At 48.2% G+C, this 15153-nt stretch overlaps 1 protein-coding gene across 1 annotated transcript in view; it reads right to left on the bottom strand.

Moving 5' to 3' along the window:
• The window catches only part of Nos2 (nitric oxide synthase 2), a 31473-nt gene extending 18386 nt beyond the window's left edge, over positions 1–13087 (bottom strand). The window contains exons 1-7 of the mRNA XM_057774311.1: positions 13057–13087; positions 12117–12239; positions 9075–9223; positions 4320–4482; positions 3520–3611; positions 2128–2269; positions 1893–2032 (exon numbers count right to left, since the gene is read on the bottom strand). Of these exons, the coding sequence (XP_057630294.1) occupies positions 1893–2032; positions 2128–2269; positions 3520–3611; positions 4320–4482; positions 9075–9184 (647 nt within the window). The 5' untranslated portion in view covers positions 9185–9223; positions 12117–12239; positions 13057–13087. The remainder of the gene's footprint in view (positions 1–1892; positions 2033–2127; positions 2270–3519; positions 3612–4319; positions 4483–9074; positions 9224–12116; positions 12240–13056) is intronic.
• Between the last annotated feature and the right edge of the window lie 2066 nt (positions 13088–15153).

The raw sequence follows: 15153 nt of genomic DNA, 5'->3' as shown, positions 1-15153 counted from the left end.
CTTCTTTGCCTGCTCCCCTTAATAAAAATAACTAAGTTCAGCAAAAGAGTCAACCAAAGAAATTCCTTCTCTCTTTTTTTTGAGACAGGGTCTTATATCCCAGACCAGCCTTGATTTTATGTAGCTGAGGGTGGCCTTGAATGTCTGATTCCCCCGACTCCTCTCTCCCAAGTGCTGAAATTACAGGCATGCTTCTTCAAAGCAAGTTTATTCAGTGCTGGGGATCAAAGTTAGGGCTTCGAGCGTACTAAGCAAGCATGCTCAACTGAGCCATATTGCCAGCACTAGAAACATCTGTTTTAGGAGTTGATCTCAGTCACCCCACTGGGAGAGATAACAGGGCATGCTAGGGGTCATTCATTAAATAAGGCCCCCCCTTTAACCAATCATTCATGCAAATGGTCAGGCGTATGCCAGGCTAAATGCTGAGACTCCAGCACAACGCAGCAAGCAGCTAAGGACTCTGGCATCAGACAGGTGGACTCAGGTTCTGCCTCAGCACTGACTAGGGGGCTTTTAGCCTCTCGGAGCCTCAGTATCCCCATCATCAGCATAGAGCCAACAGCATCAAACTCATGGATTATTGCAAACATAGCATCATTCATTGGCTAGCTAGTCATTCCACAAATACCTATACCTAAGCACCTACTATGTGTCCTGTCCCTTGTAGACAGTGGAGATATACTAAAGAAAAGCAAGATTCTATTCTCAAAGAAGCTACAGCTCAGCATCTAGACTGTAGACCACAACGAGGTAAACCAATACACCATAAGAAAATGAGAAACAAAGTGTGATGTTAAGCTGAAGGTGGGCGGTCAGGAAAAGCTTCTCAGAGTCCATGGTGATGTCATAGGAAACACCTTCTGATGAGAAGATTTGAGCCTTGCAGAATTCTGAGGAAAGGGCATATCAGGCAGAGAAGCAGTGCAGAGGTCCTGAGGCAGGAGCGAGTTCAGTGTATTCAAAGGACAGGACAGTCAGTCCAGGGCCATCCGGTTATTAAATCTCCATATATGGAGGTATTCTGCAGAGGTTCAGTCAGCTAAGTTCTTAAAGTCCTTGAGGCCCTACACTTCCTCTATCTGGGAGGGGGGGGTCCTTTTCCCAAGAAAGTTGGGAAGCCATTGAGATGGCTCAGTAGTAAAGACCACCAGCCATCAAGCCTGATGAGCTGAGTTCAATTCCCAGGACCGTATGGGAAGAATCAGCACTTGACCTCTGACCACACACCACACACACACACACACACACACACACACACATACCACATATATCATACACACAAACACACACACAAATAAACACACACTGTACTGTATACATAGTATACATACCACACATACAACACACACTATGAATATAACCACATATACATATCACACAACAAACATGCAAGCATACCACACCATACATGCACGTGCACTAAATAAATGTAAGAAAAAAATTTAAAAAGTGTTGGAAGTATTGGTGGTGCATGCCTTTAATCCCAGCACTTGGGCAAGAGGATTTCTGAGTTCAAGGTCAACCTGGTCAACAGAGAGAGTTTCAGGACAGGCAGGGCTACATAGAGAAACCCTGTCATGAAAAAGCAAAAACAAAAGTATTGGGAGAAGTGCAAAAGGCCTGGCTGCACAGACAGAGGTTCAAGGGCTCTCCCGAAGGCACTGCCTCCCAGGTTCTCAGGTCCCTGTCTGCTAGGCTGCTGCTCCCCTCAGTCCCCATCCGTGGCTCCTCATAAACCTGAGGCTGGAGAGGAAAGAACATGGCTGCTGCAGAGGGCAAGCCAGCCTTGTAACTCTGAGGACTGCCTAAGGCTGGGTTTTGGAGGAAGACAGGCATCCCCTCCCCCAAGAGGAATACATGCATAATCTGTACCCTTGGTGGTGGCTTACTTGGGATGCTCCATGGGCACCTCCAACACAAGTTCAGGAGGGATTTCAAAGACCTCTGGATCTTGGCCATCAGCCTGCAGGACCAGAGGCAGCACATCAAAGCGGCCATAGCGCGGCTTCCAGCCCAGGTCAATGCACAGCTACAGGAGAGAGAGGCGCATTGAGTCTGCACCCATGGCACTGCATCTGTTCTGGGTTCCTGCCCAGAGGGATGCATCAGAGACTGGACAGGTACCTGGGTGAACTCCAAGCTGGCAGGGTCCCCTCTGATGGTGCCATCGGGCATCTGGTAGCCGGCGTACCTGATGAGCTGTGAATTCCAGACCCGGAAGTCATGCTTCCCATCGCTCCGCTGGGGGAACACAGTGATGGCCGACCTTCCCCAGGACAGAGACATTGCAGTTTATCAACTGTCCCTGGCTGGAGTGGGCAGGGGTTCCCAGCCAGTTCCCCCTCCACTCTTTCTACTCTGCAGTCCCTATACCCCAATCAGAATGAAACCACTCCCTGGCAATGAGCCGTCCTCCTCCAGTCCCTCCCTATCCTTCGGGACCAACAGAGAGACCATCACTCTAGGGAGCTTCGTGTCCCTCCCTCATGTTGGCATTCATTGCCAATGCTGCTCTTCTCACAGATGGTGGCTGTTTGGCAGTCAGAGTTTGCAGTTGGCTGCAGCTGCATTCTGGGGTCTCAGTCACCTCTGCATCTCACTCTGCAACCTCTTTTCCCTGGCCTGATTCTAGTCCTGTGCTGAGTCCCCATCAGGTGTGCACCAAATATTTGCTGGTCACCAAAATGAGCGAATGACAGATTCAGTGTGCTGTTCAGTCCTATCAATGGTGTGTGTGTGTGTGTGTGTATGCGTGCGTGCATGCGTGTGGGGGAATGACAAGGAGCATACAATGCCAAGCAGTGACTCTCATATCTAAGAGAAATGTCAAAGCAAAGGTGTAGCCAGAAAATCAGTGTTGTCTTTCCAAACAGGGCAGAATTATCTTTTATTGTATTTGTTTGCTTTTGTTTTTGAGACAAGGTCTCACCATGTAACCCTGGCTGCCTTGGAACTCGCTATGTAGACTAGACTAGCCTTGAACTCACAGAGATCCCCCTGCCTCTGCTTCCTTGTGTAGACTCTTCTTAAAACAAGACAAGGTCTGGCTATGTGGCCCAGATTGGTTTGGAACTCATCTGTCCTCCTGCTCCAGTCTACCCACTACTGAGATTTTAGATATGTGCCACCACGCCCAGCGAAGAAATTCTATTCTTTTTTGTTTTTGAGGCTAGCCTTGAACATACTATGTAGCTAAGGATCACTTTGAACTCTTGATCGTCCTGCATCTACTTTTCCAAGTGCTTGGATAACAGGCACGTGTGAGCATGGCCTACTAGAAGTGGCTTCTTAAAGACATCACTGACTCATGGTTCTAAGTTAGAAGGAAAAGAAATATCTGGGACTGTGACAGAGGCCAGTGGGAAAGAAGTCCCTGTTACTATTCCAGAGCTAAGCCTTACTCTTTTGTCTCCCCTTAGTTTCTCTGGGAACCAGAGGCCCCTCCCCTAAGCCCTCTAGCCTATTCTGCCTGAGACTGGCAGGGTGGGACCAGCACAACTGGGAACCGGGTCTCACCTGATGTTGCCATTGTTGGTGGCATAGAGCACATGTCTGCAGATGTGCTGGAACATGTCCTGGGCAGAGCTACAGTCCCGGGCATCGAAGACCTGTATACAACCCAAGATGGCACCATGGAAGACTGTGAGGACAGAGGTTTGGGGCTGACAGGAAGTCCCCAGGGAAAGAGGGCAGCCCACACACCACTGCCCCAGAGAACGCACATGGCCCACTCTCCCTCTGCATCTTCAGAGCCCATCACTAAGCTGCCCTTCTCACCTCTGCTCTTGAGATGGGGAACATAGAATCCCACTCAGAAGGCCCCAGTAAAACTCTTGGGGAAGAGTGTCTGGCTTTAAAACATCAAAAGCCAGGGTCCCCATAGCCCTAGTTTGGATCTTTGCCATGGGAGTGTGTGCCATCGTTGAGTCTCCTGGATGTTCTCAATCCAAGTGCCCTCGATAGGACCCAACAAAAAATGACCCTCCAAGGAGACGATGGCCTAGGAGGGTAGGATAAATAAAATGTTCTCTAGAGCCGAGAGTGTAAACACTGGAGGCAAACACTTGCAGCACCAAGGCCTCGGGAATAAGACATCCAAGGTTGCCGTTTGTTTCATGGTGGCATGTGGTCTTCCACGTTTAATATGAAAGAGGGTCTTCTAGAGACCCCGGTGCTAAAATAAGCTTCCAGGCTCCTAGAGGGGGGCCCAGGATACCCTATCTCTGGTTTTGACTGAAGTCTGAGGAGCCCCTGCCACTTGCTCTGTCTCAGGACCTGCCCATCCTGCTTCCTTCAGTTCTGCCCGTAAGGCTCACCTGCAGGTTGGCCCACTGGATCCTGCCGATGCAGCGAGGCGCGTTCCTCCAGGCCAGCTTGGTGGCAAAGATGAGCTCATCCCGGGTCAGCTGGTAGGTTCCTGTTGTTTCTATGTCCTTTGTTACGGCTTCCACCCTGGCCAGATGTTCCTCTATTTTTGCCCTGGGGAACAGGAAGCCATTAGGAAGATCAACAATAGCACGACCTTACATGGGGATTAATTCAATCCCCAGAAATCAGTAACTGAATTTGGACACCAAAAGAGCAAACTATCTCCCTTGGGACACTGTCCCCTGTAGGGCTGGCTTTGTGACCCACTCTTACTAGGAGCCAGTTTCTAATCCTCTGCCATCTCCACCTTGAAGCTCTTAGTCCTGGTGGAACAAAATCACACTTTCACTTCTACGCTGGACCCTGCAAGTTGTCATCATTGTCATCACCGTTGCTGTCATCATCATCATCGTCATCTTGAGACGCCCAGGCCAGCCTAGAACTTCTGGCCCTCCTCTCTCCACCTCCCAAATACCTGGGATTGCAGATGCATGCCACCACAAGTAAGTTAGTAGCTATTGCCATGTTTACATTGCAATCAAAGGTCTTTACCAGGCCCGAAAACACAAGCCTGGAAACAGAGAAATGAGGACACAGACCCAGGTGGTCTCGCTGCCAACGCCAGGCTCCTCGCAGTGGACAGGACCTGTTTCACCTTCCACCCAAGGGAAAACTGCAGCCTGGAGGGTGCCTCAGAAAGCAAGGCAGGCCCAGACAAGACCTGAGGTCAGGACTCAGCCTGAAGGACCCTACAGCCCACCCAAAGGAGCCACACGCAATGATTTAAGCATACTTCAAAAGTATTTCAAGGGAGAGGGACTTGGTCACAAAGACGGTGAAACACAGTAACCTTGAGATTTCCAACCAGCACCGCCACAGGCTTTCGAAATGGCGACAAACAAAAAATTATTTAAAGAATGAACTTGTGATTAAAGGCAGCGGAGACTTGGAATGGAACAGCCTTTGGGGCAGGCAGAGGGTCTTAGCAACTCCTTTTTGATTACAGAAAGACTCGGAGACTCGGTGATGCTTGTCCCCAGAGATCCCTGTAATGGGGACTTCTGGGTGAGGTCAGTGTCCTTCATCATCAGAGGAAGATTCTAGAAATACCTCCCACACTGTACCCAAGCATGAGAACAGCAGTCCCCATGGTAAGGAGATGCCATGTAAAAGGGGAAAGACAAACTCTTGGTGTCGTTTACCCAGGAGTGGCCCCGATTCCTTTGGAAGAGCTGTTTTGGCCTCTTCGGTCGTAATCTAAGGAGTGGACTGGTCCTGGGCAAAGCTGTCCTCGTCATGTAATGAGCAGCGGGGCAGCCATGGTAGCCAGATGGGGAGCCTTTGTCTTAACCGGTTGTTTACCGGACCCTCAAGAGAGAGACCATGGCTTTCTGGATTCCCTGGCTCAGAACAGCCCATGAGACCACAGGCGGATTTTATCCCTCTACACCCACCTGTAAATTTGAGAATATTTTCTGTCGGGAAGGGAGGGTGTGGTTCTCACACAGTTATAAATGATCTCAAAGCACATTATTAAGTCAGTAACAGGTTGGGTGGAAGTTTGACTTGCAAAAGCAAGCTGAAAAACCCACTCCCACACAAAGTAATACCAAAGCCTTGAGAATCACAACACGGGAAACACATGAGGACGATGACTTTTAAAAGAATATTTTAAATTTCATTTTTTGTGTTTTTTTTTAGTGGATTTTTGTTTTGTTCATTTGGGTCAGGGTCTCACTCTTAAAATTAATTTTCATGTTTTCTCCCAATTCCCTGAGACATTTTTCCATTGTTTTGTTTTAAGACAGAGTCTCACTTAGTAGCCTTGGCTTAAAGTTTACTATGTAGACCAGGGTGACTTCAAACTCACAGAGATCTTCCTGCCTCTGCCTTCTGAGTGCTGGGATTAAAGCACGTGCCACCAGACCCAGTGAAGTTTATTTTTAGCATTTTCTTTTATGACTTTTCTTTCTCTGTTCTTTTTTGTGTGTGGGACCAGGGATTGAACCTCATCAAACTACGTTTGTTCTCCCCCTGACCGACATCCTCAGGCCCAGCCCCAGCACTTCTATTTTGAGACAGGATGCTGCCCAGGCTGTCACCTGGCAGTCCTTGAGTCCTCCTGCAAGGACCTTGGTCTCCAGGGTAACTGGAATTACAGGCCTGCACCACCAGGCCCACCTCACAAATGGTGTGGTTTCTCAGGGTCATATTTCAGAATTACTAGGAACACTGTGGCATCTCTTGGTCCTGGAAAGGACTGGATGGCCACTCTCAGAAAGTCAGGAGACATTTTGCATGTACAGCTATCCCACTCTGCTGGACGCCTTCAGCGGCTGGTGTCCCTGCAACTAGGGGACAGGCTGTTGTTGATCACTACTGGAGGCCATGATAGGGACTTGTGGCTGTGGAAAATGAGAAGTAAAGGCATGGGCACAGCTCTGTAGCCTCCCAGGGTTTCCTAACCTGTGTTTGGAATATCAGCTGGGTATCCCAGCTCCAAAAGGAGTCCGGATCCTGATGGGCCACAGGGCTCCATGCTAGGATGCTGAGCCAGGGTCCCAGCACCAGTATCCCAGGCTCCCAGTGTGCGTTTTCAAGCAAGTCCTACCCTCTCCTGAGACTGCTGCCCTTGGCCCGGGGGGCCAGGCATCAATGTTCTGCAAGTTCCCAGACAGGGGTAGGAAGCATTGTTTTTGAAGATGGGGGCCTACCCGGGCGGTGGTGGCATACGCCTATAGTCCCAGCACTCGGGAGGCAGAGGCAGGCAGATCTCTGTGAGTTCGAGGCCAGCCTGGTCTAGAAGAGCTAGTTCCAGGACAGGAACCAAAAGCTACAGAGAAACTCTGTCTCAGAAATCAAAATAAAATAAAATAAAATAAAAATAAAAATGGGGGCCTCTTGGTAAGCACCCTCCCCACTCTGGCATTCAGTGGACAGGTGGAGCCATTATCACCAAGAACAATCCTTTCTGCCCTGGGTCCCAGGTGTCCTTTTGTGTCTCACGTCCCAGGTTGGAACTGCTATGTGAGGCTGAACCACAAAATGACACCGCCATGATGTAGCCACTCTGTAGCCACGCAGTAGCCATGCTGTAGCCACACAGTAGCCACGCTGTAGCCACGCAGTAGCCACGCTGTAGCCACGCAGTAGCCACATAGTAGCCACGCAGTAGTCACTCTGTAGCCACGCTGTAGCCATGCAGTAGCCACACTGTAGCCATGCTGTAAAGCAGACATTCATTGACTTGCTCTGTCGTTCTCACAACCTCTTTGTGTATTTCGGTTAGAAAGTTTAGAGAGGCTAAATTACTTAGTCACATATTATAATGGGACAATAACAATGTTCTATATTCAGCCGGGTGGTGGTGGAGGCCTTTAATCCCAGCACTTGGGAGGCAGAGGTAGGTGGATCTCTGTGAGTTCAAGGCCAGCTTGTTCTATAAGAGCTAGTTCCAGGACAGGCTCCAAAGCTACAGAGAAACAGGTTCTATATTCTATGTTAGCACATGGACCTGTCATCTCAGCACTCAGAAGAACAATCATGGGCAGAGGCCCGTCTCCACTATTTCATGAGATGCTGTGTCAAAAACACACAGCGAGGGACCAGAAAGATGTCTCAGTGGGTAAAGATACTTGTCACTATGTATGATGATCTCAGTTCAGTACCAGGAACCCACATTGTGGAAGGAGATGCCCAACTCCCACAGGCTCCCCTCTGACTTTCATACACTTGGAGGCCCAGGTACCTCATTCTCCAACAAATAAATAAATACTTAAAAGTTAAATACATATATACAATGATAACTAAGACTTCAGCTGCAGTCATTACAGCCAGCACAGTTTAGTTCTTTATAGCCTCTAATTCATTTAATCTTCATACAAACTCCTACAAGGTGGGTATATTTTAATAGATATTTTCAGTCAAGAAACCAAGGCCCGGAGAGAGGAAGAAACTTGCCCAGGCTTGAACTGGTGTAGGTGGCTGATCGGCCCCCAGCTCTTAACCATGTCACACAGTCTCTCCTTGATCACAGTTGTATACATTTGCAGAAAACTTGGCAACTGGCAATGAACAAACCTTTCTATTCCATGCTGGACCATGCTTGGTGCTTAACACTTGTTTGTTAGTCGAGTGGCTGACTAAGAATGAAGGAATCTGGGCACAGTACTCCCTGAAGCCTCCTGGAGTAAAGATGAAAACACTCCAGGAGGGTGGCACCCCACCAAGCCATGTATCCTGGACTCTAGCTAGATTAGATGATGCCAGGGGTGTCTCTGGGAATCTTGCTCACATCTCTAGGAGGAGAAGCCTGACCACATAGTCTCTAAGCTTCCTTTTACTCGAGGACAAAAGGATTCATTCCAAGTCACTGTTTCATTGCCCCTAGGCTAGGACATTGTTCTAAACATGCACAGACCTCAGGGCTGTCTCATAAGCCGTTAAGATCCCCATTTTAGACACAGGGAAGTTGAGGCCCCGTGAATTTCCCCAGGTCTCAGTGGTCTGTGGTGGAGCCAGAACCCCAGGCAGTTACACTCTCCCCTACACTGTCAGTTCCTGAGCTCCTCCAGGGTCTGCTTGGGGCCTAGAACCTGGGAAGTCTGGAGATTGCAAAGTTCAGGAGTCAGTGTGGGACAGTTGAAGACAGGCTAGCCCCAGGGAGGAGGGGGAAATGTCACCCTGACAGAAGCCAGACTTACTCTGTGAAGGAGCCATAATACTGGTTGATGAACTCAATGGCTTGAGGCAGAAGCTCCTCCAGAGAGGTGGGCTTGTCTCTGGGTCCTCTGGTCAAACTTTTGGGATTCATGATGGATCCCAAGCAAGACTTGGACCCACAGGTGAAATCCTAGGAAGAGAGACAGGGGTAAGTAGGCCTCCCTTTTCTCCCTCCACCCCTGAGTCAGTATCCTGGCCTTCCTCTGGCTGCTACACTCACAGTGACTCTATGCGGGCACCCTCTCGTTTGGGGTCTACCAAGAGCCTCACTCCCCTCTCCTTTCCTGAGATCCAGTGAGTACAAGCTGGTTTTTCTCTGTCCCCTTTTCTCCAGTTAGCTAAAGACCCAGCACCAGCCTCAGAGAAAACTCCATAGCTTACTCCTAAGGGACTTCTTGTCTTCTTTTCTTTCTAAGAGACCCAGCTGGCTCCTGGGGAAACATAGGTACAGTGTCAGCCTAGAGAAAATGGATGAGTGGCTGAACAATCTAAAGTCAGGGAGGCACGGAAAGAAGCACAAGAAAGATGGACACCCAGATGTTAACTATGGTGTTTCTCTGTTTTGCTTTGTTTGGGGGGGTTGGGTACTGTTGGTTTTTTGTTTGTTTGTTTTGTTTTTATTTTTTGAGACAGGATTTCTCCGTGTAACTTTGGAGCCCATCTTGGAATTTGATCTGTAGACCAGGCTGGCCTTGAACTCACAGAGATCTGCCTGCCTCTGCCTCCTGAGTGCTGGGAATAAAGGTGTGTGCCACCACCACCCAGCTGGGTACTGTTTTTGAGACAAGATCTTACATGGCCCAGGATGGCCTCAAACTCACTACATAGAAGGTCACCGTGAACTCCTAACCCCTTGCCTCTATCTCCCAACTGCTGGGACTACAAACTCAGTTTCTGAGGGTTTGGGAAATCATCCTGCCTTTTTAGGCTTTCTGGTTCTTTCCCACTTTATAACCACAGTATGAATCCTTTTTTTCTTTCTCTCTCTTTGGTTTTGTTCTGGGTTTTGTTTCTGTTGTTTTGAGACAAGGTCTCACTGTGTAGCTCTGGCTGTCCCAGAACACACTAAGTAGACTTGACTGGCCTCAAACTCAGACATCTGCTTGCCTCTTCCAAGTGCTGGAATTAAAAGCGTGCGCCACCACACTCAGCTTCTTCTTTTTTTTTTTTTTTGAAAAAAAGAATTTTCGGCCTCCTCCTCGCCTCCCATTTCCCTCCCCCTCCTCCCGCCCCTCTCCCCCTCCCCCACTCCTCTTCTCCTCCCTCTCCAGTCCCAAGAGCAGTCAGGGTTCCCTGCCCTGTGGAAAGTCCAAGGTCCTCCTCCCTCCATCCAGGTCTAGGAAAGTGAACATCCAAACTGTCTAGGCTCCCACAAAGCCAGAAACTCAAGTCCAAATGGATCAAAGACCTCAATATCAATCTGAACACACTGAACCTGATAGAAGAGAAAATGGGAAGTAACCTACAACATATGGGCACAGGAGATCGCTTCCTATGTATAACCCCAGCAGCACAGACATTAAGGGCATCATTGAATAAATGGGACCTCCTGAAACTGAGAAGCTTCTGTAAAGCAAAAAACACTGTCACTAAGACAAAAAGGCAGCCTACTGACTGGGAGAAGATCTTCACCAACTCCACAACAGACAAAGGTCTGATCTCCAAAATATATAAAGAACTCAAGAAACTAGACATTAAAATGATAATTAACCCAATTGAAAAATGGGGCACTGAACTGAACAGAGAATTCTCAACAGAAGAAGTTCAAATGGCCAAAAGATACTTAAGGACATGCTCAACCTCCTTAGCGATCAGAGAAATGCAAATCAAAACAACTTTGAGATATCATCTTACACCTGTCAGAATGGCTAAAATCAAAAACACCAAGGATAGCCTTTGCTGGAGAGGTTGTGGAGAAAGGGGTACCCTCATCCATTGCTGGTGGGACTGCAAACTTGTGCAACCACTTTGGAAATCAGTGTGGCAGTTTCTCAGAAAAATTGGGATCAACCTACCCCTGGATCCAGCAATACCACTCTTGGGAATATACCCAAGAGATGCCCTATCATATGACAAAAGCATTTGTTCAACTATGTTCATAGCAGCATTATTTGTAATAGCCAGAACCTGGAAGCAACCTAGATGTCCTTCAATGGAAGAATGGATGAAGAAAGTGTGGAATATATACACATTAGAGTACTACTCTGTGGTAACAAACAATGACTTCTCAAATTTTGCATGCAAATGGATGGAAATAGAAAATACTATCCTGAGTGAGGTAACCCAGACCCAAAAAGAAGATCACTCATAATTGGTTTCTAGCCATGGATAGGGGCCACTGAGTCTATAATTTGTGATCCTAAAGAAGCTAAACAAGAGGGTAAACCCAAGGAAAAACATATAGTTATCCTCCTGGCTATGGGAAATAGACAAGATTGCCGGGCAAAAAATTGGAATCTTGGGGGTGGGGTGGGATGGGGGGAAGGGGAGATGGGGAGAGAAAAGTGTGAAGGAGAGGATGAGGGGAACTTGGGGAAACTGGATGATTGGGCACACTCAGCTTCTTAGTGTGAATTCTAGAGTCAGAGTAAGGAATGTGCAGACAGGAGGGAACCTTAAAAGATAATTAGTCCCCATCATTGACTGCTTGAACCACTGTCGCCTCCCTATCAAATAGCATTGGACCCTTTCAGTCACAGGGAGCTCACTGCTTCCCGTCAGTTCAGTCAGCTTTGGACAAGCCTAATAGAAAACTGTCGGACACTCTTGAATGCTAAGAAAACATTGGTTCCCGTAGCCTTTTGTCTGACCTCCTAGGTTATCTGCTGCCTAATCGGGTGGTGAACAGGAAACTGGCCTTATTGACTTCTGACTGTAATTTATGAAAACAGAGCTCCCAGCATCTTTTGTCTGAGAAGATGGGTGCCTATTACATGCAGGGGATGTGTGATGGACCCCCAGAGGGCCCTTATGGTACCCCAGCTAGGACAAAGCTGGCCCTCCTCAGTCCCCAGACTTCTCACCGACGCAGCCTTGTGGTGAAGGGTGTCTCGCAGAATCTCTCCACTGCCCCAGTTTTTGATCTTCACGTGCTGTGGGCAGGTCGATGGAGGCACACACAGCTTCTCCAGGGATTCCGGACCATTCTAAGATGGGTAAACATTCAGGGTTTTCCAAATACCTGAAACCCCAATGATCCATACAAGTGTCCCCTGCACCTCTATCCTCTGCTTGGGTGAGGGACGGAGCTTTGTGTGGGCACACAAAGCAGGGCACACACACACAGGGCCAGTCCTCAGTCCTCCACCCTTCCCAGAAGTTGGCCCAGTGCCAGATGAGCACTGCAGGTGGCTGGGCCAGAGCCAGGCTTCTGTCCTTCTCAAGGCCCAGCCAGTGCTGGCTCATAAGGGGAATTCAAGTTAGATGGGAAGGCCACTGCTGCAGCTGGGCCTGCCAAGGACAGAGCTGGGAGCTGCGAAGTTAACAGATACCCACTGTCTCACTTCCCCTGGGACACCTTTCCCAGTCTGCATCTCTCTGCCACCTCTCTACAATCCTAGGGTGGAAAGGGCTTCAGGAAGATGGGATCCATGGCTGGAAGCCAGGGACTGATTCTAGAGGCTCAGCAGCTAAGTCTGAGATCATTCTAGAATGTCCCACCTATAATTCCAGAAATGGTCTTAAACCACTGACACCCATATTGTCAATCACCCAGCAAGTTATCTGGGTGCTAGTGCACCCTGGGGACCTCCTCTCCTGATTGTCAAGACTATTCTTCATAGCTATTCTATTGTTCTATTGTTCATAGCTCCTTGGCTTGTTCTGTACCCCAGGTCTGGGTTGCTCCACTCCCTAGAACTTGGTTTCCTGTACCCTCCTGCCCAGACTCCAAAGGGCTGTGTAACCTGAATATTCCCATGAGAAGGATAAAGGATCTTCCCATACTCTGATCAAACCACTGACCTGTGCTGTCCCAGTGAGGGGCTGCGAAGAGGCATTTTGGTGCTTGGCAGGTCTGTGACCCTTAGGGTCATCCTGTGTTGTCGGACTGTGAAAACAAAGTTATCGTGAAAAGAGATAGAATCTGGGAGGGGGTCTTGGGAGGCCTCTGTGAATCCCTGTCTGGTAGGCGGAGCACTGGGGGCTAAAGGTGGGAATGGCCTGTCCCTGGCTTCCCATCAAGGAGGGCAAGGGAGCCAGTCTCAGAGAACCTTGTCACTGCTTTCCCTCTTCATCTCTACTTTGACCACCCAAAGATAAAACGGTCTGGGGGATGAGCCAGACTGCTCAGACAGGACCACACAGAAGCTCTGGGGAAATGCCCACTCAGGGAACCAAGTGCAAATGCTCCAACAATCCAGTCCTTCCAAGCTTTAGTGTAAGCTTGGTCATGCATGCCTGGGATCCCAGCATCTGGCTGATGGTGGCAGAAGGACCAGTCTCAATTACACTGAAAGTTCCAAGCCTCTCTGGGCTACATGAAAACTTTCTACAAAGCACATAAACAACCCCCAAACACTAACTTATTTACTCTGTATATCACACTGACTTCCAACTCATGGCACTCCATCTGCTTGAGCCTCCTGAGTACTGAGAAACCAGATAGAAGTCACAATGCCTGGTACTCCAAGTATTTTATCTTGTAAAAAGTGAGAGGAAAAAAGCCAGGTGTGGGTGGCACATACGTGTGATACCGATACCTAGAAAGTAGACACAAGAGGATCAGGAGTTCAAGGTTATCCTTAGCTACATAGGGAATTCAAAGCTAGCCTGTGCTATATAATGCCTATAAAAAATAAGATTAAAAATTAAAAAAATAACTGGTGGGAAAAAAAGAAAATGTAAAGAAAAAGAGTCAGACACAGTGGCACACGCCTTTAATCCCAGCACTTGGGAGGAAGAGGCAGGCAGATCTCGGAGTTTGAGGCCAACCTGGTCTACAGAGTGAGTTCCACGACAGTCAAGGCTATACAGAGAAACTCTGTCTGGAAAAACAAAAATAAATAAAGGAAGGAAGGAAAGAAGGGAGGGAGGAAGGGACAGGGGACTGAGGGAGGGAGGGAGAGAGGGAAGAAGGGAGGGAGGGAGAGAGGGAAGAAGGGAGGGAGGGAGAGAGGGAGGAATAGTGGAGAAGCCATGTCTGCTGGTAAAGAAATTGCAGTCACATTTCTAGATGAAGCTCTGGCACCAGAAAAGGACAAAACAAAATGAAAAAACCAGACAACTATTGACACTGTTAATCCCTCAACTATCCACACCCCACAGTTTTTAACTACAGTGCACTGCTATAATGGTTCTGTGATGTGAGATTTCCCTCTGTATGCTGTGAATACCATTGGTTAATAAAGAAGCTGCTTGGGGCCTGTGATAGGGTAGAGCAGAGCTAGGCAGGGGAGACTAAACTGAATGCTGGGAGAATGAAGGGTGGAGTCAAGGGAGAAGCCATGTAGCCCCACCAGAGACAGATGCCGGAACTTTACCCGGTAACCCACAGCCTCGTGGTAATACACAGATTAATGGAGATGGGTTAATTTAAGACAAGAGTTAGCTAGAAATACGCTTAAGCTATTGGCCAAACAGTATTGCAAATAATATGGTTTCTGTGTGATTATTTCAGGGCTGAGCAGCCGGGACCAAACAAGCGACCTCTTACTACAGTTCTATGTTAGTAGTCATTGTTGGATATCTCCTCCTTTACCCAGATTATAAATTAAACTTCATCATTGGTAAGAATGTGTAGGACAATAAGAGTACACAGTCAGGGTTCATTACTGTTGTGGCCTCAGACGTCCCTTGTGGTCCTAGACTGTGTCCCCTCAGGTGGAAAGGACAGCTGCAGCCATCATAAAGCAATTTATATCTGAACCAAGTTATACACTGACCCTGAAAGGGTCCTGTGTATGAACTACAAAAAAGACTCTTGGCTTGGTGATACCTTGACATAGACCCATTTGTGTGTGTCCTTATAAAATAAAGATTTAGTTGAGCATGGTAGCACATACTTGTGACCCTAGAACCAAAGAAACAGGCAGAGGGATTTCCCATGAGTTCCAAGCCAGG

This window comes from Chionomys nivalis, chromosome 7, assembly GCF_950005125.1.
Source record: "Chionomys nivalis chromosome 7, mChiNiv1.1, whole genome shotgun sequence".
Lineage (NCBI taxonomy): Eukaryota > Metazoa > Chordata > Mammalia > Rodentia > Cricetidae > Chionomys > Chionomys nivalis.
The sequence above is the reverse complement of the archived record's forward strand: the minus strand, read 5'-3'. Positions and strand labels throughout refer to the sequence as shown.